The sequence below is a fragment of the Neovison vison genome, chromosome 8, assembly GCF_020171115.1.
Source record: "Neovison vison isolate M4711 chromosome 8, ASM_NN_V1, whole genome shotgun sequence".
Classification (NCBI taxonomy): domain Eukaryota; kingdom Metazoa; phylum Chordata; class Mammalia; order Carnivora; family Mustelidae; genus Neogale; species Neogale vison.
The window spans coordinates 33,707,229-33,734,045 of record NC_058098.1 but is presented as its reverse complement, the minus strand read 5'-3'; the positions used below and the strand labels follow the sequence as shown (position 1 = coordinate 33,734,045).

At 42.1% G+C, this 26,817-nt stretch overlaps 1 protein-coding gene across 3 annotated transcripts in view; it reads right to left on the bottom strand.

The window, feature by feature from the left end:
- The window catches only part of PLCB1 (phospholipase C beta 1), a 685,746-nt gene extending 662,617 nt beyond the window's left edge, over positions 1–23,129 (bottom strand). For 2 of the 3 annotated variants that reach the window (XM_044263435.1, XM_044263434.1), the window contains exons 1-2: positions 22,992–23,127; positions 5,062–5,139 (exon numbers count right to left, since the gene is read on the bottom strand). In XM_044263435.1, the coding sequence (XP_044119370.1) occupies positions 5,062–5,139; positions 22,992–23,090 (177 nt within the window). In that variant the 5' untranslated portion in view covers positions 23,091–23,127. Of the gene's footprint in view, positions 1–5,061; positions 5,140–22,991 lie in introns of all 3 variants that reach the window. The other variant, XM_044263433.1, reaches the window with a different exon arrangement.
- Between the last annotated feature and the right edge of the window lie 3,688 nt (positions 23,130–26,817).

Sequence of the window (26,817 nt, the reverse complement as noted above, 5' to 3'; positions counted from 1 at the left end):
CACCAACACATAGGGCTACCCACTTAAAAAGAAATTAAATTTAGAGCCCCACCTCACATTAGTCCTCAAAACACATTACATGATAGCTATGGTCCAGATGCTTGTGTCCTCCCCAGCCCCTGACCCCAATTCATACGCTGAAACCCTAATGCCCAAAGATGGAATTAGAAGATGGGGTCTTTAGGCGGTGCTTAGGTCTTGAGAGCACGGTCCTCAAAGATTCAATTAGTGCTTTTAAAAAGAGGCTCCAGAGATCTCTCCAGTCCCTTCCATGTGAAGATACAAGGAGAAGTCTGCAACTTGGAAGAGGGCCCTGACCTTGGACTCCAGCCTCCAGAACTGTAGAAATAAATTCCTGTCCTGCATAAGCTACCCGGTCTGTGGTATCTTGTGATAGCAGCTTGAACAGACTAAGATTAGAAACTTAAATTAATAATAATGATGGCCATAAGGATGAGGAATAAGACAGTCCTTAAGGAAAGCAAAAACCAAAAAAAAAAAAAAAAAAAAAAAAAAAAGAAATGTGAATATGTCAAAATTGAAAATGGCAAGTCATCTTTTGCCATGCATAAGTTAAAAGTTGAGAAACTCAAGGACAAACCACAAACAGGAAGAAAGTATTTGCAACATCTATAACAGCTAAAGGATTAACATCTAGAATACATAGAAAACTCTCAATATAAGGCAAGGGATACAAGATTTATGTAACAGAAAACAGGAACAGTCCATAAATGTATAAAAATACGCACAGCATACCAGCAAGTTAGACACTGGCAAATTAAAACAGAGATACAACCGTTGCATCAGATTGGCAAAAATAAAATGTTTCTTAATAGTATTGGTGAGGCCTGAGGAAACAGTTCCTGTCGCACAAGACTAGCAGGATTATAAAGTGATGCAACTATTCACTAAAATAGCCTTCAATCAGCAATTGTAGTTTCGAGAAGTTACCTCAGGGAACCCCTGACCCAAATACCCAGAGTGGGAGACACGGGCTAACTATTACTGTATACTGCAGGATTGTTTTCTATAGCCCCAAACTAGAAACAAAGGCCAAACAGTCCCTCAATGAGAGATTATCATTAAATAAAATTTAGTAATCCATTCTATGGGATATGGATTTAAAACTATGAGGTAAATATGCAGGTATTTACATGATAATTTCTCTAAGACACATTATAAAGTAAAACACAAGTTCATGGAACAGTAAAAATAATATGATGGTATTTAGGGTACAAACAATCATAAACATTTCCATAGTTACTCATGTAAAATTCCTTCAGAGGATATCTGGAAAGATATCACGAAGCTGATAGCGGCGGTTGACTTCTAGTCAGAAGACTAAGACTGGGGTCAGAGATGGAAAGGGCATAAGGACATTTATATTGCTTCACTCTCTTAACACAAAGATCGTATTTGTGTATTATTTATAAAGTTAAAAATAATTAAAATCTGTAATTTAAAAAAAAGTATCAGGAGTCCTTCACTTATAAATGTCTATTCTTCCTCCTATTTCTTTTCAATTTAATGTAATTATGTGCTCCCCTTCCATCTCCCCCCAAGCTCCTCTTCTAAAGATACAAGGAGGAGCCCACTGAGCTGCACTGGAAGTCTTGGATCCCAACTAGTAGTTGCTAGTTTTATTTTTACACCAATCTTGGCACAGAAGCAGGAAATCAAGTTGCAAGGCAAAGGTCTACTTTGTTTCATCTTCTAGGAGGATAGGTTTGTAATAGCTCTTTAACATTGACTTCTTTTTTTCTTTTTGGCTTCTCCTCCAAACTTGAGGCAGATTCCTCTTGTATTTAAATGGTTTTTGTGGCTAACACTTCCTGTGTTTGTTCCCGGTCCCAGTATGGGACCAACAAAAAGGCATAGCCTAATGTTGGCAACCTCTTAAATACTCTGGCTGTGCAGGAGCCCCTTCCCACCCACAATCACAAAAAAAGCTCTTCCTCTTCCCATACTATACACTGACATAAGAAAAACCCCCGTGCTCAAAACAGTCCTATTCGGAAACTTCTTGTTGCTACTTATAGTCACTAAGATGTACAGAGCCAACAGTAAAGAAGAAAGTGATTAAAATAAGTTCAGAGCTGGTACAAAGTATGAACATTTATCCCTTAAGATCATGTTCATATGTATCTGCTTCCACCAGCCCCAAATAGTTTTTCAATGTTTCACCAAAGCACATGTTTGCTACCTAAAAATTACTTTCTACTATTTCCTTCTTTTAATTCCTAAATCTATCTTCTTTGCTCCCTGTCTTCTTTGCCACCTATCATTTCTATGATGAAAAAATCAAAGTGGGAGTTGGAGGAAGGGAGCATGTCACCGTCCATAAAGGGTGAAATTGGGGACTATAGCATCACCTATATGATGGTGTGACGTATCATGGAGTATCATGTAGCCTCTACAGGAGAGAAGACATGGCTGAGACATTGTGTAAAATGTGAACATTTTCCTCCACAGCTATAAAAAGAAAGATCTCATTACAAGAGCTTCTTTACTAAGAGCTTCTTAAAGCCACTCAGCTCACCTCTGAGCAGACCAGGTGTTGCTCGGGCACTGGTTTCATGGCAAAGGAAAAACAAGGTGGGGAGAAGCCCAAAAGTGGCTGAGAAGCCCCTTATCGTAAATACCAACGCAAGCTTCCAAACCCACAGAAAACACAGTGCATAAAGTCGATGAATAAACTTTAAAGTTTATTGTTTTCCCTCTGAGACATGGTCTCTATAATACATGGGAAAGATTCACATCACTAAGAGTCATTGCTAGAAAAAAAATATTTTAAAGAAAATGGGCCTCTAAGTAACACACGGCCAGGTATCATCCGATGATCTTATGCAAAAACATGGACTAACAGCTTGGCTTGCCATCCTCATTTGAGAGCATCATCTTCTAGCATACATTTCCTCTAATATATCACTTATACCCGGCCATCTCCTAGAAGTGGATGTATCACTCTTTCTCGCTCCAAGACCAGGCTTAAAGCCAGAAGAAAATAACAAACTTAGAAGCATGAAAAGTTTAATTTTTTTTTCTTAAATCCTCTCATCTTTTGTATACTGATACATGATCATTGACTAGAAAATAAACCTCCTAACTCTGATATATGACTGAGGGATAACTTAGGTATTTAAAAAGTGAGAAATGAAATTTACCATCTCTTGGCAGAACTCTAAGATTAATATCCATGAGAGGGAAAGTAATAAAGAGATAAAAGGAATTGCTGCCACATTATTTGTTTCAATTGGTCATAAACAGCATCACAACCAAGAGAAAATGGTTGTTGCAAAAAATTGAAAGAAATTTTCCTACACCTGAAAATAGGCATAAGTCAAAATCCTGGGTTCACAGAACAATAGAGATGCATCAAAGAACCTTCTGTCCTAAACCCTTTTTCTTTCTTAAGCAAAGAAATATTTATGATTAGCCTTAGAAGAGAGCTTAACTGAGTTGCCATGAATTATTAAAAAACCCCAAAATACCTTCTGTTGCTTTTATAGAAGCTTGATTTACAAGCTGAAAAATCAAACTGACAGTTTAGTCCCTTGTACAAATACCCAACCTCTAAAAATGCCCTAAGCATTATAAATATATCTTTCATGAATATAGCTTCAACAGTTCTAAAAATAGCCTTTGGGGGGGGGGGGACAACAACTCTTTCAAGCCATTGTTTTATACATAACAGCAGGAAACCAAACAGAATGTCAAAGCCAAAGTGATTAACACACCCAGTAATAAACATGAACATTAAGTAGGAAATCTTACTCAAATACATTTTTTTTTTTTACATTAGCTTGGAGTCTACGGTGTAGTCCTGCATCTATGGCCGGAGATGATTCCAGCGTACCCATATTTAGAAATTAACTTCAAGGCTAAAAGGCTAAAATTCACCTTTTGGATGGGTGTAAACAGGCATGTCCAGGACTGGCTCAGGGAGCCAGACAGCACTGTCCACTACCCTGGGGGTTTCCCCCAGGCTCCACCCTGACCCCAAACATGTCATTGCAAAAGGTTAGTTCCATACCACTACTCACAGGTGAAGTCGAGGTTGTCCTGAAGGCAGAAGGGAAGACTGACAAATTCCAATAACTTTGGCTATAGAGACCTAACTCAGGGATGTGAAAAGACTAACAGTCCTTCACATGGTGATACCAGGTATTTTATTGGTTTCCATACGTATTTAGCACACTCAATAAAACTTACCCATCTCTCCAAATAATAGAATTTATAAGGTCAAAAATATTCTGTGTTCTGTAGCCTCATGGGTTCAGGTACAGAACCATGGCATTCATTGTCTCTTGAATAACTACTTTCTATGAATTTTTTTTCTGCCCATTAAATTCCAAATAAATCTTGAAATTTGCAGACATTCTACTTCTTAAGAATTCAAGATGGAATCATCTCATTTGGTTTCATAGTAAATAAGATCCTAAATTCATCTCAATTGGTTTCATAGTTAATGAGATCTTAAATTCATGATGTGGTAGACAGGAAGCTCAAATGAAAAAAACAAATCCTGAAAAACTGAAGGTATGAGCTAAAAGGATCATATTCTTAAATTTTCTAATGTGAACAAATGATCATGACCCAATTCCTCCCGAGGCTGGAAGAACTCTTTAATAAGCAGCCAAGGGGAGAAGGAAGAGAAAAGGAAAGCCAAACTCATAGTTATTTGGATCAAAAGTGATTTTCTTATCATTTTTCTTTATTCTTGATGAACCAACCTGGAGGGGGGACTTAAGTCCGTAATGTTGGCTAATTTTCTTCTACAACAAAATGTCATTCACATGTCCATGTTCTTGTCCTGAAAAAATACCAATTGTTCTAGGATTTAGCATATCTAATACTTCGGACTAGTCCTTGGAAAATCCTAAGACATGTCCACCTTAGGAATTCTAAGTAGAATCTTAAAATAAATTACAAAGTGTCAACCATGAAATGCATATACTTATGGTGACTTGTAGGTACAAGGATATACTTGTAGGTAACTTAAACACTTGGCAAATCAGCAACCAATTGGAAAATGTAAGGAAGACATATCTCATTTTTTACCTTATTTTGATCGGTCCAGTAAAAGAAAAATCCCTGAGGGTCAGTCCTCAAAATAATTGGAGTGACAATAGCAGAGTCCTAGAAATTAAGAAAAAACACGAATATTAACATATATACTGTAGAAAGTCCTATCCAGGCGTTGTTTAACAAGTAGCAATTGTTAAGGGTTTCTCCAAGGTCGCCAAGGATTAGTAAAAGTTTCAAAAAAATAGACAAGGAATCCTAACTTCACAGCATTATTAATTATGTAACTAAGCTTCTTTACTAGTAATTAGAATATCTGTGCATTACTTGTAAAGAAAAAGCCCAGCGATGCATATATTTACTAAGACAAATTGACATGTTTTCAATTAAAAAGCAATATCTACTTTTCCAAATATTTTTAAGATTAAACATCATTACCTATTTTATATATGTAAAATTAATTAAAACCCATGCTTGAAGGTAACATTTTAAATTACATTTGTGCTATAAAATGATCTTTAATTGTACTAAGGAGAGTAAACATACCCTTTGGGCATTGCTGTTTCCAAGGTAACAGTAAATAAGCCCATGGTCTACATTTTCCCAAAGATATACACTAAATTGTTGCAAATTTAAATTTCATAAGATAAAATAAAACATCACAAGCAAATAGTCTTTGGAGTTTAAAGCATGCACATTATAAAGCAAAACAGCATGCACTGTAATTATAATATTAAACATTTCTAAAATATGTGTTCTTTTCTTTTGGCAATTTTCAGAAAGGCATACCATCTGCACAAGAAAACACATGTCACTGGATATGGATTTTTATTCTGAAATACTTGGGCTTTTGCAGGAATTACACTTTTAAAAGGGATGTAAATCACCAGTTAATTTCAGGTTTTTCATATACACATAGGATATGGCATATTCTCTACCTGATCAAAAAGACTTATAATGAAAATTAGAACTTGCAGAAATAATAGTGGGAACAGAGGATTGTTTTCCCGATGGGAAGAACATAGCAATGGTTTTAGTCTACATGGTGAGTCTTATCATAAAACTAGGTTCTGATGGGGATGCCTGTCTCCAATGAGTGGGCTGAGTTTACACAATTACAACTGAAAACAAAAAACAAAAACCAAAATAATAATATCTACCTCAGAGGGTCTCCGTGAGAACTAAAGAGGATAATTTGGTTAAAGTACTTGGATGAAATGCTTGGCTCATAAAATTATTTATTATTAGTGGATTATTCTTAAAACTATTAAAATAGTAAATGAAAATTTATCATGGCCTTTTTTATTATCATGTTTCATACCATACAGAACTCAGCATTTGTAAGGATAAAGTTCAGTGGCATTAGGTATATTCACACTGCTGTGCAGCCATTGCCACATCCATTTCCAGAACTTTTTCATCTTCCCAACTGGAATCCCACACTCATTAAACACAAACTCCCCATTCCCTCCTCCGGCAATGCCCTCGCAATCTCCACCTACTTCCTGTCTCTATGAATTTGACTCGTCTAGGTACCTCATACAAGTAGAATCATACAATATTTATTCTTTTGTGACTGGTTGATTTTTGTGACTGGCATCACGTGTTCAAGGGGTCATCCGTGTTGTAGCTAGCAGGTGTCAGAATTTCCTTCCTTTGTAAGGCTAAATAATATTCTATTGTACGCACACATCGTATTTTGTTTATCTACCCATCTGTCAATGGACATTTGGGTAGTTTCCACCCTTTGGCTGTTGCGAAGAATGCTGCTATGAACACAGCTTCACAAATATCTGAATCCCTGTCTTCAGCTGTTTTATACCCAGCAGTGGAATAGCCAGATCATTGGATAGTCCTGTTTTAAGTTTTTGAGGCACTGCCATCCTGTTTTATCCTGATATACTTAAGATGTATTCTTTTTTTTTTTTTTAAAGATTTTATTTATTTATTTGACAGAGAGAAATCACAAGTAGTCAGAGAGGCAGGCAGAGAGAGAGAGGGAAGCAGACTCCTTGCTGAGCAGAGAGCCCGATGCGGGACTCGATCCCAGGACCCTGAGATCATGACCTGAGCTGAAGGCAGCGGCTTAACCCACTGAGCCACCAAGGCGCCCCTTAAGAAGTATTCTTAATGTGCAGTTTGCAAACTCTCTTTTACAAGGATTGTGTTGTTGCTTGGAAATTCAGCTGGAATTTTAAGATTTCAAAATCACTTCTAAATGTTAAAAAAAAGGCATCTGAAAACAAATTTAATATGATAATGAAAGAACAATTTTTAAAATAGTTTAAGTTGCTTCTAAGAGATTATGGGCATAAAAGGTAACAGCGATATTTGCAATAAATCACAGCAATATTTTCAGGTCTGCTTTATCACCTCTCATCCTCTAGAGTCGGGCAAAATGAAACTTTGAGACAAGCCGCACACAGCCCTCATCCCCACTTCCGGTGAATCTGGAATTAACCTGTAGTTTTTAACGTATTGTTCCAGGTCGGTTCCTTTTCTTTCCAGAGTGTCTCACAAGAGCATCTGACAAGATTCTAATCTGGCTCTTGGTGACAATTCACGGCAAGGATCCCAGACAATGAAATATTTAAACTCAACAAGGTAAACCTACTCAAATTTATATTTTAGAACACTGTACTAGTCTGCCTCACTTGCTTCTGATACTGCTATTTCTAGCTTTTTCCTTCTCCTTCTTCAAGATTAGAGCTCCTTTGTTCAATATTTTCTTGACCCCACTCTTCCAGCCACGGTCCTTCTGCTAAATGATCATTTATTTCAGCTACCTGTCTGCTTCCTCCATAATCACCTCGAACATTCCAAGATCAGCTGGAACCTGGCAGTCTTGCCATCCAAGGCAGGACTTGACCCAGAAATACATGAATATCCATTTTCAATTCCACCTGCTTTTTTCCCACCTCCCACATAGCTGCAAGTGTCTATATTCTCTCTGTACCAAAGTAGCCACTCAACCCAGATCACAAGTATTCTTAATTGTCAGAACATATGCTCCAGTTGGAAGTTTGAAATATATGGTCATCCTTCATTTCCAAGGCAACTGCAGAGAGACTATAACTCTTGCCGCATTTTACTGCAGAAAAATGGAGACAACTCTCTGAAGGTCTACTTTTTTTATTTCTCTCCATCAGTATCCATAAGACATGAATTCCATTTAAGACGGTGGTTTTCAAATTTCTGGGTGCATCAGATTTACTAAAAGGATTTGCTAAAACAGATTCCTGGGCCCCTTCCCCAGCATTTCTCATTCAGCAGATTTGGGCTAGAGCCTGAAAACATGCATTTCTTTCTTTCTTTCCTCCCCGCCCCCACTATTTTATTTATTTATTTATTTATTTATTTTTCAGAAAGAGAGACATAGAGAAAAAGAGAGAGAACAGGCTTGGAGAACAGCAGGAAAAACAGATTCCTGCTGAGCAAGGGTCTCCCTGCGGGACTCGATCCCAGGAGCCTGGGATCATGACCTGAGCCGAAGGCAGAGGCTTAAATGACTGAACCAGGCAGGCATTCCAAAAACATGCATTACTAGTAAGCCCTCAGTGCTGCTGCCATTGCTGCTGCTGGTCCAGGGACCACACACTTTGAGATCAACTCAGACAGGCCTACAATGGGCAAAGCTTTGGGTCAGGAACACAGTGATATGAAGTCCCAAGGAGAACCGATGAGCTCAGAATGCAGACAAAACTGTGCCGCTAAGAATCCAGTTTTAACTTGCTTATTGCAGGTTATAAGGTTTTGTTTTAAAAATATGGAACGCTTCACGAATTTGCGTGTCATCCTTGAGCAGGTTTTGTTTTGTTTTTTTCCCAATAAACATCTGCCTTGAAAAAAGAACACCAGTAAACATACCTGTCTTATGTAATAGTGGATAACGCACAGTAAATTTCCATTTACTTCTCTTTATTTGATAGAAACTGTTTTACTCGCATCCCTAGCTCATCAACAGATCCACAGTGAGACTAATATAATAATATAAGAAGTTGCTGCTTTGCAACTTGTTTTTTTTTCATTATTGCCCCACTAAGAAGCCCTTTTAGACATCTGTTTTTCTACCTTAATGAAATTTTAATATCACAGATGCTCTTATCTATTTATGTGTCGTATGTATGTCTTTATACAAAATAAAAAAAGATATTTTTTTTGTCCCTCAAGACCATTTTTCAGTTATTTTGGAGGTGATTTGGCTCCAGTTGAGAATCCATACTCTGTGTTTGCGTGTCCAAGATGAACTCACTGAACCCTTACAATGTGACTAGTTCAACTGAGATGTGCTGTACTATTTCAAAGACAAGGAATGAAAGCAAGAATATAAAATACCTCATTAATAATTATTGGTATTGATTATATATTGATATAAACATATTGGGTTAAATAAACTGTTCTACCTGGTTCTTTTTACCTCTTTTAATATGGCTTCTAGAAAATGTTAAAATTTCCTAAGTGGCTTACAGTCTATTTCTATTGGGTAACGCAGCTCTAAAACTTTTGGAGAAACCAGGTTTCTCATTCGTAGGGAAATGTTTTTTACAAAACAAACTTGGTCAAATAATCCCATCCAGCCAGTTCTGGGTTTTTTCCATTTACGCAGTTATCATCCAGTTTTAACATCTAAGTAGCACAAAACAAATCTGGTTGCTTCTCTAAGCATCAATTCTTCAAATATCTGAGTAGAGTAAGCATGCTGCCATCCCCTGAGCTAAATACTCTGCCAGGTAGAGGTATGTTGTGGGCTGAATTGTGCCCCCCACAAAAAATTTATATGTTGAAGTCCTAACCCCAGTTTCTCAAAATAAGTGTCACCATCTTCAGAGTCTGTACACAGGTGATTACGTTAAAAGGAGGTCACAAGGGTGGGCCCAAATCCAATGAGGCTGGCATCCTTACAGAAGAGGAAATTTGGACACAGAAACAGAAGACGAAGTGGCAACACAGGGAAAAGTCGGCCAACCCCCAGTCTAGGCCATTGGCCTGAACAGATGCTTCCCTCAGGGCCCCAAAGGAAGGAACCAGCTCTGCCACACCTTGATCTCAGATTTCTAGCCTCCAAAACTGTGAGAAAATAAATTTCTGTTGTTTAAACCCCCTAGTCTGTGGAACTTTGTAATGGCAGCTCTAGCAAAATCACGCAGAGAAATCACCCTAAACTTCACCCACAGACCCTTAGTCCCATTATCAGAAACTACGGGCCCTCATTGACCACAATCCCAACTCCACAGTGGTTCTATGTTTTTATGCTGTTACAAGAGAACACATATGAATAAAAACATGCACTTCTAAAATTAATCACTATTATAGAGTCAACAAGGAAAAAATAACAATGTTCCAGAGGGACTGCCCAAGACCTGCGTCAGAGAAAAGAGCCAAAGATGGCAAATATATACATTGCGGGAAAAACAGCTGTGTAAAGGGTGGAAAAGAATTCTAAGGGTCACACAGAAAAGCAGATGTGTTCGCATCCAACAAGGGCAATGCAGCCCTAACTATGCCAACAAAAAATAAAAATAAAACAGTAAAAGGATGCTATGGTATTGGCTTAGGGTCAGTAAGGTCAAACTTCTACATGCATCAGCATTGATGGGAATTTCCTTCCACAGGTCTATCCAGTCTGAAATGTCCCCCCAAACAAAGGAAAGCAGAGGAGGTCTGGACCAGGTCCAGAAGAGAAGATGCAAAAAAGTGGCAAGAAGCCCCATTTCAATATTTGCATTTTATCAACAGGTATAAAAATCTCTCTTAACACAATACAGTGTTCCAAAAAAGTTGGCAACATATTTCCTCAGATACCACACAGGTTACTTCAGACACTGTAGTCCAGATTCAAATAAGAGCCCAGATTCCCAGTCATCCAAGGTGCTGTGGTCTAAGGTGGCATCAGCTGAGGAAAGGGACCATTTTAGTAAGATAGAGCTCTCACGGATAGAAAGGGCATCTCACTGTGGTTTGAGTTTGCATTTCCCTATGACTAATGATGTTGAACAACTTCTCATATGTTTACTGGCCGTGTGTGTGTGTGTGTGTGTATACATGCATTAGCCCAGGACTTTTTAAAATCAGTTAAGATTTAAATCAGTGGTTTCATTTCATCAGTGGTTCTGAACTGGGGCAACTTTGCAATGTCCAGAGATAACTTGGTTTGTCACACTGGGGCTTTTGCTACTGACATCTAGTGGGTAGACGCCAGGGAGGGTCCAAAACATACTACAATGCACAGGCCAGCCCCTTACAACAGAGAATTACCTAACCCCAAATGTCAATAGCACTGAGTTCGGCTACACGGCTTTAATGGTTTCCCATCTACATTATGATAAAACCTTAGTGGCCTCAGCAGGCCGCTTGCCATCCTGGCAGCATTACCGAACCACAAGCTCCCCACCTGCTTATTCTGCTCTGTCCTTCAAAGGACTTCCATCCTTTGATCCTTGGAATGCCCCCATGTGCTATTCCATTGACCTGACACACTCCCCCCTCCTCTTGATGGCCTGACTCAGTCCCACTTAGAACCCAGGTCTTTCCATAAATAGACTGCCTCCAGGGGACCCTTCCACATTTCTTATCCTCACCTGTACTTCTTCTTCTTCTTTTTTTTTTTTTTTAAGATTTTATTTATTTATTGGATAGAGAGAGAGAGAGAGATCACAAGTAGGCAGAAAGGCAGGCAGAGAGACAGGAGGAAGCAGGCTCCCTGCCAAGCAGATAGCCCGATGCGGGGCTCCATCTCAGGACCCTGAGATCATGACCTGAGCCGAGGGCAGAGGCTTAACCCACTGAGCCACCCAGGTGCCCCCTCATATGTACTTCTGTACCTTTCTCTGTAGCACTTACACTGCTACAAGGAAACGGTTCTATTCCTATTTCTTTGGCATTTGTCTCCTCCAATAGAATACAAACTCCCTAAGGGCAGGGACCAAACCATTTATAATCACAACTCCACCCCACTAAAAATGTTTAGTGGTTTAGTAGACTAAAAATGTCTACTGTAAAAGAAGCATCAACACATCCTGTCATTATGAATACTGCCTGGCTGTACAGAAAGCTACAACAGGAAGAGAGGCAAGGAAGCAAAGATAGGTTCTGGTAAGGATGGGTTGGGTTTGATGCCCAGCAGGTTGCCAGGAGCCTTGGCAAGAGAAAATCTCAAAGCAATGATAAGGGCAGAACAAGGCTTTGGAGGACTGAGGAGTGGCTGGGATGTTAGGAAAGGGGGATGGTGGGTATAAGCAACACTTCGGTCATGGCGGGAAAATGATGGAGGGGGCAGTAAGTACATGAGGAAAGCTGGAGAACATGGTGCTGGATTCTACCTTGGGATTTTAATGACCAAAAGGCATATTGGTATGTTCTTGGAGGAGTTTTGGAGGAGGGAAAAATTTCACAGAAACTATCAAAGGGGAGGTAATAATAAAGTCAGGATCCAGAGAGACCAGGAAACATGGGATCCAGAACCCAGAGAGGTATGCTTTCCCAGGGCCCAGAGGTAAGGTGGGAGAATGTAGGTGGCCCCAGTAATTAAATGAGGAGTGGGGAAGGAAGGAAGTCTTTGTGGATATTAGCATACGAAAGGGAATGTTTTCACAACCATCGGTCTTTTGTTCTGTCACTCCCAACATGTCAGAATTTCTTTAAGGGTAATTTTCACAGCAATACGGGGTAGTTGTGTGAGCATCTTTTTCAGAAAACAGAAGCCCCTGGTAACGTTCAGAATATGAGACGCAAATACATTGAGCATCATAATTTTCAACCAATATTAAATTACAATTGAGTACACCCTCAACCTTAAGCCTTATTTATACCTTACAGGAAATCAGTTCTGTAAGATCTGTCAGCTCTGTATTGACAGTAAACATTTTGCTTCTCCAACTCTCATGGAGAAACCCTATCTAAAAAAGCCACAGAGTCCCTTAGGACTCTGGGAGATTTCAGATAGAATGGAAGGATGTCAGGTAGGGCTTTCCAACTGACGCCACGGGCAGTGTGTCTTGAATAGGCCTACCACCCTCCAGGTCTGCCTCCCCAGTGTGAACCCACTGCAGACACACACCAGACACTTCCTTCATTCCACAGACCTTTCCTCAGCACCTACCCAGTGTCAAGTCTATGCTCTGTCCTAGGGAAAGAAAGAAGATAAATAACATTAAAGCTGTAGTCCTCCAGGTGCCTTGGCCCAATTAAAACACAGACCAGGTCTGTCCATCTCCTTGTATCTACATTGTTGCACCGGTAATCTAGATCTGGCCTCTCAACTGACACTACCTCGAATTCAAGCCACTCTGTCCTGCTTGGGGTCATCGTCTACATTTCCTTCATGCCGACCAAAGTTTCCAAGATGAATAATTTCCATAAGAAGCCACAGGACCCGTCTTAATGGGAAACCAACAAAGACAACATTTTGCAAGGATGTTGAGAAGAGAAAAACATGGAGAAGCACATATGATAAGTCTTGCTAGACACAGAAGTATCACTTAGTAGGCACTGAAAAAAAATGACCTTTGTTTTAATGCCATTCCTGAATATCGACATATACCATGTGTCTATATTGAACGACAGAGAACATTTGCAGAGAGCAGTCCATACTGGCCTCTGTGCCTCAAAGTCGCAGTGAAGCTTTCCTATGTTCCCATGTAACGCCATGTAGACAAAAGCGGATTTTGCATATACACCATAAAAATAACTGCCAAATATAAAAATATAAAATATAGTTCTTGTAAATATAAAAATAATACTAGCCAAAAGGTGTAAGTTTGTAGGGATCTAAACCGCATTTGTATGAATCCTAAAATCTGGGAGATTCTTTGGAGAAGTCAAGTTACCTTTTTCAACCAGTATTGATCTGGATTCTATTGAACGTCTTTTACTACTGAAAGGATTCTGTTTGGAGATAGCATGGTAGCCTGGAAAGAGCCCAGAACGTAACCAAACTTAATTTTAAATTTAACTAACCAGTTGTATGTCCTTGGGCAAGCCGCAACTCATTAGCCTCAGTTTGCTTCTATGCAAAATGGGAATAACGCTTGATCTTTTCCTACCACTCAAGATGGTCCTGAGGACTGAAGGGAGAGAATGTAAATAAATAACAGTGATTTATAACAAAACATGCCTGTTATTAGGACTCACTCTCAAGGTATTGAACTCCAAAGGCAGCATTTTGACAAACCTCCATGTTCCTCACATGTGATATTGAAGGCGAAAACTACATGGGACGGACATGGTGATCGCACCTAAGGACTGAAAATCATGAAGTCCTAGAACCATAAAACGCCCTTCAGGCAGGGCTTAGTGAAGAAAACAGCAATCTCTCTGGAAATTTTGAATATAAAAGGATTTAATTACAGGTTATTAAGCATTTGACAAAATCACAAGGATTGGTGACCCAGGAGTCAGGCTGGGCATCCCCAAACGACCCCAGAACACCACAGCACTGACCCTTGAGGACAGCCATTGCCTCCAGAAAATTCAGAAGAGGTAAGGAATCCAGAAGGAAGCCCTTGAGTCAAGACCACACCAGCTTAGCTGAAGACAATGGAAGAGTCATCTGAGAGTCAGCACCCTCTTGTTGCCGCTTTACACCCAGGGTCCCACCGAAGGACAGTTAGAGAAAGTAATGCGTCTTCCTGCAACTCTCATGTATCTATGGAAACCAGCCCAAGAAGGCAGCAAGGTGGCCTGTCTCACACCTCTGCCCTCCACCTCTCCTGTGAGTACATCTCATTCTACTGGAACTTATTTACAGCCAGAATATTAGAGGCCTCTAGAGAGGCTGGTGAATGTAGCTTTAGATTTCCAGACTTTGCATTCTGTTTTGTTTTGTTTTTTTTTAAGATTTTATTTATTTATTTGACACACAGAGAGAGATCACAAGTAGGCAGAAAGGCAGGCAGAGAGAAAGGGGTAAGCATGCTCCCTGCTGAGCAGAGAGCCTGATATGGGACACGATCCCAGAACCCTGAGATCATGACCTGAACTGAAGGCAGATGCTTAACCCACTGAGCCACCCAGGTGCCCCTGGACTCTGCATTTTGAAAAGTCCCACGAAAAGGATGTGAAAATTGGTGCTACGTGAGATTCAACCATACCTAAGACAGAACACCTGAGAAAAGCTTCATGCTTCGTGTCCTTCCTTTTTTTTTTTTTTTTTTTTAAACATCTATTAGCCCACTGGCTGCTTTGTTCTGTGGTCTTCCATCTCTTTTTGAGTTCATATGGCCTCTTCTATAAAATGAATCAAATTAACTTTCTCTTACCTAACTTATAAACAAGCCCCCAAGAAAATCTGATTTTTTAACACCAAAATAATCTCTTACTTTTAGGTATCAGTGTTATAGACTGATACCCCTCACCATGACAGGTTCAGGGAAAATGGTTTTCTTTGCTAATAATCCATTTTCCCTGAACCTGCTCTTAACACTTTAATGCAATAAAAAGAAACAAAACATAAAGCAAATATCATGAACTAAAAGAGCCCCTGAAATGAAAAACTGATGTGGGATGCTTTTGTTCTGTTTAAATACTGAGTATTTTTTCTTCTTTTATATAATAGTCTCTTTCCTCATTTATGACAATTAAGGTTCTTGATAAATGTACAGATTTAGCCAGCAGCAATTAAGACACAGACCCAAGCATTTTTTCAGGATGCCAATTAAAGGTAAAATTTCCAAAAAATTGAAATTAACATGTGAAAAAGATAATAAAATGAAATAATAGAACTTAAAGCGATCAGTTCTTGAATTTAAAACTTCAAGAACTCTTAAAGAATCTAGCCCTTTTTACACATGATATTTCAGTTAGCCTGTTACAGAAATTGATGGCTTCCTTAAAATCTCATGTGTAACTGAGCTCAGGGATATGTCTCCAGTCCCCTTCCGGACTCATACACAGGAGCACAGCTTAGATTGGAGCATCAGACATGGCATAGATGGGGAAAGGGAAGAATTATGAAATCTGCCTGAGCAGATGGAATTTATGACATGATTTGAAAAGGCTGCATGAACCTAACATCAGCTTGGGTAACAGGAGAGCCAACATTTTCAGTCACCAAGGATGTGTTATTTAGGTGAGACCCACAGCATTAAGTCAACAATTCACAATCAATCCCATTCCATTTTCAGCTGGCACTCCTTGTTCATGATAACATGAACCAATCCTGATAAAGAAACATTTAACCACGGGTTACCAAGTTCGACGTAAAAAAGGAAAATGTTCCTGCTCCATTTAAACATCATCGCAGGTAAATATAATTTGAAGCTATTTGTTGATAGGCTGAACTTTCAAGGGAAGTATTCAAGATATGCTAATAGCCAGAGCAAATTATCCTCATGCACCACAGGTAGGAATATCAAAGTCAGGCAAGATAAGAGAAAATCTAGAAGAGAGAAAGTGATCCCACAAACAGCACTCTGCTGGTCTGCTTTCCTGTGCCAATGATAGCCTGTAGGCAATACATTTCCTTGCTAAATTACTAGTTTTCTTTAACTGTTTCCTCTTTTGGGGCATTTACACCTGCTTCTCTTCCCAGGCTTTACCTTAGGAGAGATAAGGACCAAATCCAGTGCCATCTAAACAGAAGGTAAGTCACTTTTGTTGTTATTGTTCAAGAGGGTTTATTCAGCAGTTATAAAAATGTGCTTTTGGCTGAAGAGGGTTTGTTTTGTTTTCACTGGAAATTTTAAAAATAGGGGTTTTTTTAGATCAAAAAACAGGCAAAGCCAATCTAGGATTTTAAGTCAGGATGACTGTCAGCCCTGGAAAGAAGTGTAGGGATGTGAAGGGAGCACTTGGGGTTGGCAGTGCTGTTCTTGATCTGGGGCTGCTTACCTGAGGTGTTCATTTTGTGAAGACGAATCCAGGGGGACATAAGAGCTTTTGCTTTTACAGCATGCATGTTACGCTCTGATAAAAAGCTTAAAATAGCTTTATTTGACTAGCTTTTGGAAAAGTTAATACTTTTACACTTGAAGTAATTACTGTCAATGAGAAATCCACAAAAGCTCTTCGGACATCTAAAATGAACATATCTGGGCATATTTGAGTGGGCTTTTAGAGGGCACCTGCCAGTTTTCCAGTCTAAAATCTGCCTCTCACTCCATGGGGGCCCCCCATGCGGATCCACCACCTACCAGCCAGAGCTGCTTCTTCCCTGTTTCCCATAACCTTTCCAAAGCGAGCACTGTTGAATGCCCATCTCGTGAACTCTTCCCCTCTGCTCCCTCATGAATCTTGTCTGGGGTCATCCATCATTCTGCTGCCATCATTCTGGAAACTGTAACTGCACATTTTACATAATGCAAATATTCTAACTAAGCTTCTGTGTATGATGCTGGGTAGTACACCGCACCTTGCCCATTACCTGTTTTAACTGCAGAGATTTTGTTTGTGGGAGGAGGGGTGGTAGACAAAGGAGGAGGGCGGAACTTGCTACAAATCCATGGGGCATCAGTGAAAAGCCAAAGCTCATGGGGCATCAGTGAAAAGCCAAACCTCTGAGCTTCCTCAGCCTTCTCCTCAAACAACTTAGCCAGTCACAATTACAGCTTTTGAGTTAGACTGTGCTTGTAAAACAGAATATACAGAGATTATTTTTAAATATATCTTAAATATATATATATTCCTATTAAATTACAAGAGTTTTGTGTAATTGTTTCTTCCTTCCATATAACATATGTATATATTAAGAATTTAAGTATAGATGAAACTTTTGGATGTTTTTTAAACTGATGTGCTTTAAAAAAATGAAAATAAACAACTTGCTTTAAAGAAAATGTGTCTATATAAACATGTTTTTTATATAGATTCACTTTCTCTGAAACACCTGAATTTTTTTAAAAAGGATAAAAATCTGATTTTTTTTCTTTTTCAAATTATAAAATATGAAAATCAAAGCACACATTAAAGGGAACAGAAGGGGGCGCCTGGGTGGCTCAGTCGGTTTGGCCTCTGCCTTCAGCTCAGGTCATGATCTCAGGGTCCTGGAATCAAGCCCTACATTGGGCCCCCCTGCTCAGCGGAGAGCCTGCTTCCCCCCTCTCCCTCTGCCTGCTGCTCTGCCTACTTGTGCTCTCTCTCTGTGTCAAATAAAGAAATAAAACCTTTTAAAATAAATAAATAAAAATAAAGGGAACAAAAGGAAGGTCTGGATCTTCCCACTGATAGAATAAGAGTCATCTAACATACACAGCCACTATGACAAAATTCATGGCCCTCTACCTACTGGGGGGGAATGATGATTTTTAAAACTGGGTTTTGTTAAAGGTTTCCTTAATTTGTGTGCCAGGCACTACACAAAACATTGCCATGTGCCTCCCCTCATTTAACCTTAACAGCTGTAGCGTGCAGCACAGGCAATATTACAATCCTCACATCACAGATGAGGACTCTGAGGCTGAGGTGCATTAAGTAACTTACAGTGAGATTGGAATGTGGATGGTGAGAATAGAGAGAAAGAAAGAACAAACAAATGAGAAGCCTTCCATGCCCTAGATGTTGTGGAACAAGGAGACAGGGTCCTGGGAGCCTACACAGGGGCAAATCAGGGGCTGGGAGGACCTACTGTATGGTTTCTAGTCTTCCTCTTCTCCTTTCCAACAGACTTTGCAACACAGAGCAACACAGACTTTCCAACACAGAGCAATGCCAAACACCAGGAGAAAGGGGGCCAGACTCACAGTCTCTCCAGCTCTGTAACTCTGATGCAGAAGGGAACCCCCCCTCCACTGTCCATCTCACCAGAATTCTCCCACAACGTCCATAGCCTGTTACATCCACCTTCCTGACAAGGGCTCAGAATAGACAAATGCAAAATAAAAGCAAGGATAAAGTTGCATCCTTTGATATCCTTGGTAAAACAGGTAACCAAGATAGGTCAGTCCTGGATATGCTGACCAAGTTCTGGAGGACAAAGTTTGCCCTTGATGTTCTGACTGCACACGCTCTCACTACTTGTACAAACACTGAAATAATTCTATGTGCCTCCACAGACCCTGGGGACCCTCAGCTCTCCTTGTGATCAGGCCAAAGAATGACCAGTGCCTGGTCCTGGTGCAAGAGGGTGTTCTCCAGGATCCTGCTCCCGCTCCATCGCCCACCTACTGTCTGTCGTGACTGGTTAGTACCTATGTCAGAGTTTTTGACTACTGCTCTGGGAGCACCCACAGCCATGATGCTGGCAGATAGCCAACAGATTATAAAGGTCAGTGCACCTGCTAGGGGACATCTTCCATTCCACATGGTCAGAAAAACAGGATGGGCGATTACGGTGTTTTACCCACTCAAGGAACAAGAGATAATCTCTCCACAATTCCAAATAGCCCCATACTCATCATTTGCACATGTATTATTATGCTTTCTAATGGGCTATTGAGAATCGGTTTTATGAGTTTGCTCATCTTTCTTCTTAAGGAAAGCAGAAAGCAGGGTTCTACAGTGTTTAAGGGAGAGCAGATATTTAAGAGATTTTAAAATTATTTCCAGTATTTACTTTTCCTCTAGACAAGCAGGTAGGGGACGCACCACCCTTGCAGGGGGGAGGGATGGGGGAGTAGGGCAGCAGGTATTTCCCAAAGTCAGAGCCCAAAGGAAAAAGTACAGCAGTCTTCCCTGCTCAAAGACACACTAGATGGCCTCTCAAAAAATCTTCTAGCTTCTTTCAGTTCTTAACAGTCCCACTAGAAGCAGGCAACAAAGCTGCGAATTTTTCATTGCATAGAGGAAATTCAAAAGACACGTATGAATGGGACTTAAGTCAGCCTAGGCATCAGAGACACTTCATAAAATATGCCATAAAGTCTAAAAAATTGTTCATGATTTTGTCATTGAGGTCCTTCTACCTCCTAGGTGGAAAGATGACGACTGGATGAATTTCTCAACAAGCAAACATAGAGATAAAATTAAAATCACAAACTAGCAAAAATTGACACAAGCTGACAAGATCACCGGAGCTTGCTATCATAGGCTTTAAGTTACATCACAGACCTTATCTCTGTGGTTTCAACGTGTGGTTCCCCCAGACGGCCAGCCTCAGTGGCTCTCAAGATCCTATGCGCCAAGAGGGTTTGCAGAAATGCAGAGTCTCAGGTCCCACCTCAGACCTTTCTGAATCAGAAACTGAGGGTGGGACCCAGCCATCTGAGTGTTACCAAGCCCCCTCTGATGTTTCTTTCTGAGGCATGCCCAAGTGTGAAATGTGCTACTTTATCCTACTGGCTACTCCCAACCACTATATGTAAAATAGATTAAAAAAGAAGAAGAAGAAGAAGAAGAAGAAGCATTCTCACAGTCTTGCACAAGTGGCAGCAAAAATTCAGAAAATTTAGGTGATTAACCTAAAGTCACACAGCTGACTGGCAAGAGAACTAGCTGGTAAATTCAAGCCTTTGGACCGAAGATCGAGTTCTCTTTTGTCTTCATCACACACTATCACTAAGATGCAATACAATGAGCCACGTCACGTAAACTGGCTTGATTTTGGAAGGGCAAATATGAACCAGAATCCACGTTCAGTTGTGAACTTAAGCCACCTGTATCCACCTGAGGGGAATATGGGGGGACCTCAGAAACTCTGGTCTCCTCTTGGTTCACAGATCATCATGGAGACAAAGAGCCAAGGAACTTGTAGGAGAGTTCATCATACTCCAGACAATGTGACTCCTGGGTGCAATCTAGGTTCTCCTCTGTAGAAGATCTGAGGCTCCCGCTCCTTAGTGCCTACGTCCTTCCTGTAGGGTTTCCCAAGAAACTCACTGTTGCAATGGTCAGAGGGGAATGGCTCTCACCTTCTTCAGGCTGTGTCTCACCGCTGGCCTTTCCCTTACTCTCACTGCATCACTCCTCATCTCTATAAGATCTGTGTTCTCGGTCATTTTCTGTCTCCTCCGCCTATCATGTAAGGTGTGTAATGCAGAGACTGTCTACATCTGTCACCACCCCATGAGCTAGGATAGAGCCTGGCATTAGCAGGTAGGGAAAAAAATACCCATGCCATGAATGCATATAATAAAAACCATCTACTGGGATGTATCAAAAGGCGTTCCACAGAAAAGCCTCATTTTCAAAGTGGACGCTGCCTATCTTCTTCCCAATTAAGACATTCTGGACCATTGTTTAAAGTCATCTCTGGGGGGGCGCCTGGGTGGTTCAGGAGGTTAAGCCTCAGCCTTCAGCTCAGGTCATGATCTCAGGGTCCTGGGATCAAGCCCCCCATCAGGTTCTCTGCTCAGCAGAGAGCCTGGTTCCCCCCTTTCTCTGCCTGCCTCTCTGTCTACTTGTGATCTCTCTGTCTGTCAAATAAATAAAATAAAATCTTTTAAAAAAAAAATCATCTCTGTGAATAAATCCAAAGCTTATGGTGAAATACCCTTTTATATCCTGTAAACTCTCTCTCTCCCCCTTCTTGCCCTTACCCTCTTGCTCATCGCATTGGCTCTCTAGACGAGACTTCTAGATGGGCAGGACAGTTTTGTTGCTGAACTGCATTTTCTTTTTCACTGTTGTTTTTCCTTCACACAAGCAAAGCATTTAATCTGTGTCTGAACTTATTGTTTAGATTCTATTTCATTTACAAAAACATCCGGTCGTTGCAGTGAGACGGAAGAAGAGAAGTGTCCTCAGTAAAAGGATGTATGTTTGCATCCTAGCCTACAGCATTTAATAATTGGCATTAGCTTTCAAGGAAGCTATGGCTCATACTCCAAGTTCCGTTTGCTCTTCCAACTGGACAAAATATAGACACAGACTCACTCAGCTAAGTAATTGGATTCACTACCTGGAATATTTAAATTGTTTTCAGACACTGGAAAATGGCTTAAGAAGATTAAAGAAAAATACCCTGGAGGATAACAGGCTATAATTTACTAGGTGGAAAATCTTTTCAGCAAGAAGAACACCTTATTCTCCTATAATTCCTCCTGTTTAAGAGATGTCTTCGTCATTTGGACCTAAATTTCTCTAGATCCTGACAGCTCAGGTTGACCCCAGTGGGTTGTTCTTATCAAATCCTTTGAATGACACCCAGGACATATAAATTGATACGATAATGTCCTCCATCTAAAGATACCCATGTTTTCAGTAAGATTATTAATATAAGTGTTTGAAGGCGATGGGGGGTGTCACTTGAAGTTCTGGGGTCCGGGGCTCATGTGAAACCCTGGGGATCCGGGTCTGGGCTGAGCTCTGTCCCACTTGGCAAAAGACGTACATAAATGGTGGGGGAAAGCTTTGCCAGGTCTATTCCAAGCTGAAGATTCCAGCCAGCTCAATTCCCAAAAAAACTAGCCCTCCCCATTTGCCCTCAGGCCCACTGAGCACTCCTAGACCCTTCAGTGCTCCCCTTTCTGCCCTCTAGTCCTCCTCAGTTGTGTCCTCACCGGCCCTTCTCAAGGCCCCCTCACTCCCGAGCCAGGCGCTGAAGTTTGGCACCAGCGACCACCTGTCGGCTGGACCGCTGGTTCTCCGCCGCGTGGGCTCCATTAAGAGCGCCAAGAGGGTCTGTAGTCACTGAACAGTTTCGGACTTCGAGGCCCTACCTTCTTGAGAAGGGGCAAAAGAGGTAATGGGGGGTGCGTCTGTGGGCGGAGAGGGGTGCGCCTTGGTCACACCCCAGCGCTCTCCAGCTGGTCCCAACTTCACACTTTCCAAACTCTCAGGACCGTCGCCTGGCAAAGCCTGTCCCTCCTGCTCCACTGGCCCCAAAGACAGAAGACCCTCTGGGGGCGCCTACCAGACCCGGCCAGGAGGCAACTCCTGAACCCGTGGAGTGCAGGAGCGCGCGCGAAGCCGCTGCTCTCTGCCAGCCACCTCGGCAGCGGCCACCCCGCGCGCCCCGAGGCCGCGGGGGCCAGATCCCGAGCGCCCATTGCATAACGCGCCCCTCGCCCCACCCCCACGCAACCCGCCCCGCGGCCGGCCCCGTGCCCCGCGCCCCCGCCCCCGCCGGCGCCCCCAGTCCGCCGCCCCCGACTTACATCATCCCACTTGACGAATTTGATGCCCTTCTTGAGGCTGTCGGACACGCACACGGGCTTGAGTTGCAAAGCGTGCACTCCGGGCTGAGCCCCGGCCATCTGGGCTCATCGGGGCTCCGGGCGGCCCGGGCGAGCGCGGCAGCGACGGGGCTCGGGGCGCGGGCTCTTTTCTCGGCTCGCGAGGCGCTCGACTCTGCTCCCCCGCCGGCCTCCCCTGGCCTCCCGGCCTCCGCACCTCCTCCGGCGCGGCTCAGCAGGCGGGGCGCGGGGGGGCCAAGCGCCGGGCCATGCCCCGGGCGGGACGCGGGGTCGGGCGCCCGCGGTGGCTGTGGAACCTCGGAGGGCGAAGGGAAGCCGAGCCGGGCTGCCGAGGCTGCCAGCTACCGCCGGGTACTGCTCCTCCTCCGCCGCCGCCTCGAAGCGTACCATTCAGCACATCCTCTATACACAGAGGGAGAGCGCGAGTGACACACGCTCGGCGGCCCCCCCCCACCCGCTCCTTCCCCTCCTCCCTCCTCCTCCCGCCCCGCTTCCCCGCCACCCTAGCTGGCTCGGTCCCTCCTTCCCCCGGCGGCTTCCAGCCCAACTTTGCGCGCTGGGTCAGGCGCCGGGAAGCGGGGACGCAGCGGCACCTCCCGGCTCCTGGGCCCCACTGCAGCCAACGCCTGCGCCGCCCGCGCGTCCTCTGAGCATGCCCCATGCCCCGGTTGCAGGGGTGCCCGGGGTGCCCACGAGCCGCGCGTTCCCTAGGGCTTTCCGGGTAACTTGCTCCTGAACCTGGAATGTCTTCGGCTCCAAACTGGCTGGGGAAAGGGAGGGGTCGGGAGGGATCAGAGAAGCAACCCCTGGCTGGAGCTCTCCAGCTTTGGCCACAACCTAGCTCTTTGCAAAGACAATTATTATTTATTGGTAGAGAAGAGAGCAGTTGCGAGGCGGCGTGAGAGCTCTTTGGGGAAACCTTGTGACGCCTGAGAGTTTGCAGCGCGCTGGTCTTGAAGCAGGGGCATGTGGTTTAGTTGTGGTTTTGAGAAAGAAAGCCCATCCTGGGAGAAACAATGGTTTTGTTTCCCATGGAGACAGAAGGCCCCCTCTCCTCTCCACGTGGTGTTTGTGTGTGTGTGTGTTTGAGAGACAGAGACAAAGAAGAGAGGTGTCTTACCGTGTCTTACTTGCTCATTTAGTAACATGAGTTTAAGAATGTCCACACATGTTCTTGTTTCTTAAAAAAGAGAGAGAAACTCCACCAGAATAGGTAAAATTTAAGATTGGTAATACCAATGTTTGAGAGGATATAAAGCAACTGGAATTCTCATCCGTTGCTGGAGAGAGTATAAAACGGTAAAGCCATTTTGGAGCAGTTTTTCATAAAAAGTTAAACATGTACTTATCATAAAGCCCAGGACTTTCCCAAGAGAGAGGAAAACATATGTTCACACAGACTTATGTAAAAGTGCTCGTGGATTTCTTCATCATAGCCCAAATTGGAAACTACATATGCCAATGGACAAGTTTAAGGGGAAAACAAACAATGGAATGCCCAAACAATGGAATACTATTTAGCAATAAAAAGGAATGGGTGTGTACCCCAAGGAAGTGCAAGCTCTAAACCTACTAGATGAAGCTGGATATTACACTTCATGATTCCATTTGAGGAATCCTGGAATAAGGAAATTAGCCTATATTGGCAGAAAGCAGGTCATTAGTTGCTTGTGGCCAGGAATGGGCAGGGATTGACAGAGAAGGAGCACCAGGGAGCTTTTGGGGGTGTTGGAAATAATCTGTATCATGAAAATAAATATTTGTCAAAATTCATAGAACTAAAATTATTATATATTTTTTATTTTTTTATTTTTTATTTTTTATAAACATATAATATATTTTTATCCCCAGGGGTACAGGTCTGTGAACCGCCAGTTTACACACTTCACAACACTCACCATAGCACATACCCTCCCCAATGTCCATAATTCCACCCCCCTCTTCCAACCCAAAATTATTATATTTTATCAGAAATAAAATTTATCTCGGGGTGCCTGGGTGGCTCAGTGGGTTAAAGCCTCTGCCTTTGGCTCAGGTCATGATCCCAGGGTCCTGGGATGGAGCCCCACATCAGGCTGTCTGCTCAGCAGGGAGCCTGCTTCCTCCTCTCTCTGACTGCCTCTCTGCCTACTTGTAATCTCTGTCTGTCAAATAAATAAATAAAATCTTTAAAAAAAAAAAAAGAAAGAAAGAAAATTTATCTCAATAAACTGATTTTTTTTAAAAAAAAGAAGAAATAGTATATGAACTAAGAAAGAATGAGAGAAATCTTTCTTTCTCTTAAGCATTTGTTCTCTCTGTTCTCTGCCCCTAGGGCCTTCCAGGACCAGTGTTTATAAACTAACTAAAAAATTACCAAAACTCCAATGGGGAAATTTGTTTATTAAATAGTTCACTGAATTCAAAAATATGTATTGAGCACCAGCTATATATTAGACACTCGAAGAATCACCAGGGATAACCTGCTGAACCTGACCCCTGACTCCTGCTCTTCTTCAGGGAGGTGGGGACAGGGGCAGGAAGCTCACATTGTCCTTGGAAGCCACTTGCTAGAGAGAATCCCTGTAAAGACTGACTTGTTTCATCTGGATCACATGTTTCTAAACTAAAACCTAAGTAAAACTCTCCATAGACCTTCTAATCGGCAGCCCTGGCTTGTCAGTTACCTTGCAAAAGGCACAAGACGTGATCCCAAGTTGCTTTTCCTTACTTTAGAGGATGCAGCAAGACTTCCTCCAGGGTCTCTGGCCTTCTCAATTGTCCTTACAATGGATCCCACCAGAGTGGTTCTTTCATCTTTCCTATTCTGTCTTTTCTCTTTATTTGTTTTTTCTTTTTTTCTTGTAATCTTTCCATTATCTACGGGAAGGATTCTTGGTTAAATAGGCTTTACCCACTAGAGTGTCTTAGGAAGGCAAGACAGACAAGAGATGTGTCTTCTAGAAGAGGAATTTGGAGGATTAAAGATGGGCTGTAGCCAAACGAAAAGATAGACCTAGCTTCTGTGGTGCCTTCCTTGTTCTCCATGCCCCTTTCTGTATCCACACACTTTGCCATGCCACCTTGCAGTTTTCAACTAGATGCCTATGACTTATCCACCCCATTAATGTTAGACTGTAGCACTTGCTTTGGCCAATGGGATTTAGGAGATGTGATAAAAGCAAAGGCTTGAAGTATGCTTTGGAGGTTGGGCTTTCCCCCTTGAGTTTCTTGTCATTGCCATGAGATAAACACATCTCAAGGGGCCATATGGGGCGGACCAATGTCTCATCTCCAGCTTGGAGGACGATCTAACAGAACCCATGCAACTTTGCCAGACCCAGCCAACCTGCAGACTTGTGAACATGATAATAGATGCTCATTGTTGAATGTTACTGAGCTAGAGGGTCATTTGTTAAATATGATTATGGTAGCAATAGCTGGTTGAGTCATTCATATAGTATTCTTGTTCCTTCCTAGCTGTCATTGTGAATGTGTGTATAAGAAAGAGAATCACGCTGTAGAATTCTGAAGAATGTTGGTCTTTCAAGACAAACATGGGCTCCCATAAATTCCCATGTCCACGAGAGGATGCAGTTTGATCCAGGAAGTCTACGAGATAAATCTCTTCAACATGTACAATGAGGCTTGAGACAGGTTGGTTCAACCCCCTCATTTCCCACATCTCTGGGTAAGCATACAAGGCATATAAGGCACCTGTCCTTCTGGATGGTAGGGACACTCTCTCCCCTGAGGACACCCTTGAAGGCAAGAGAGTGCCTCACCTGCTCAGAGGGACAGTGGCAAA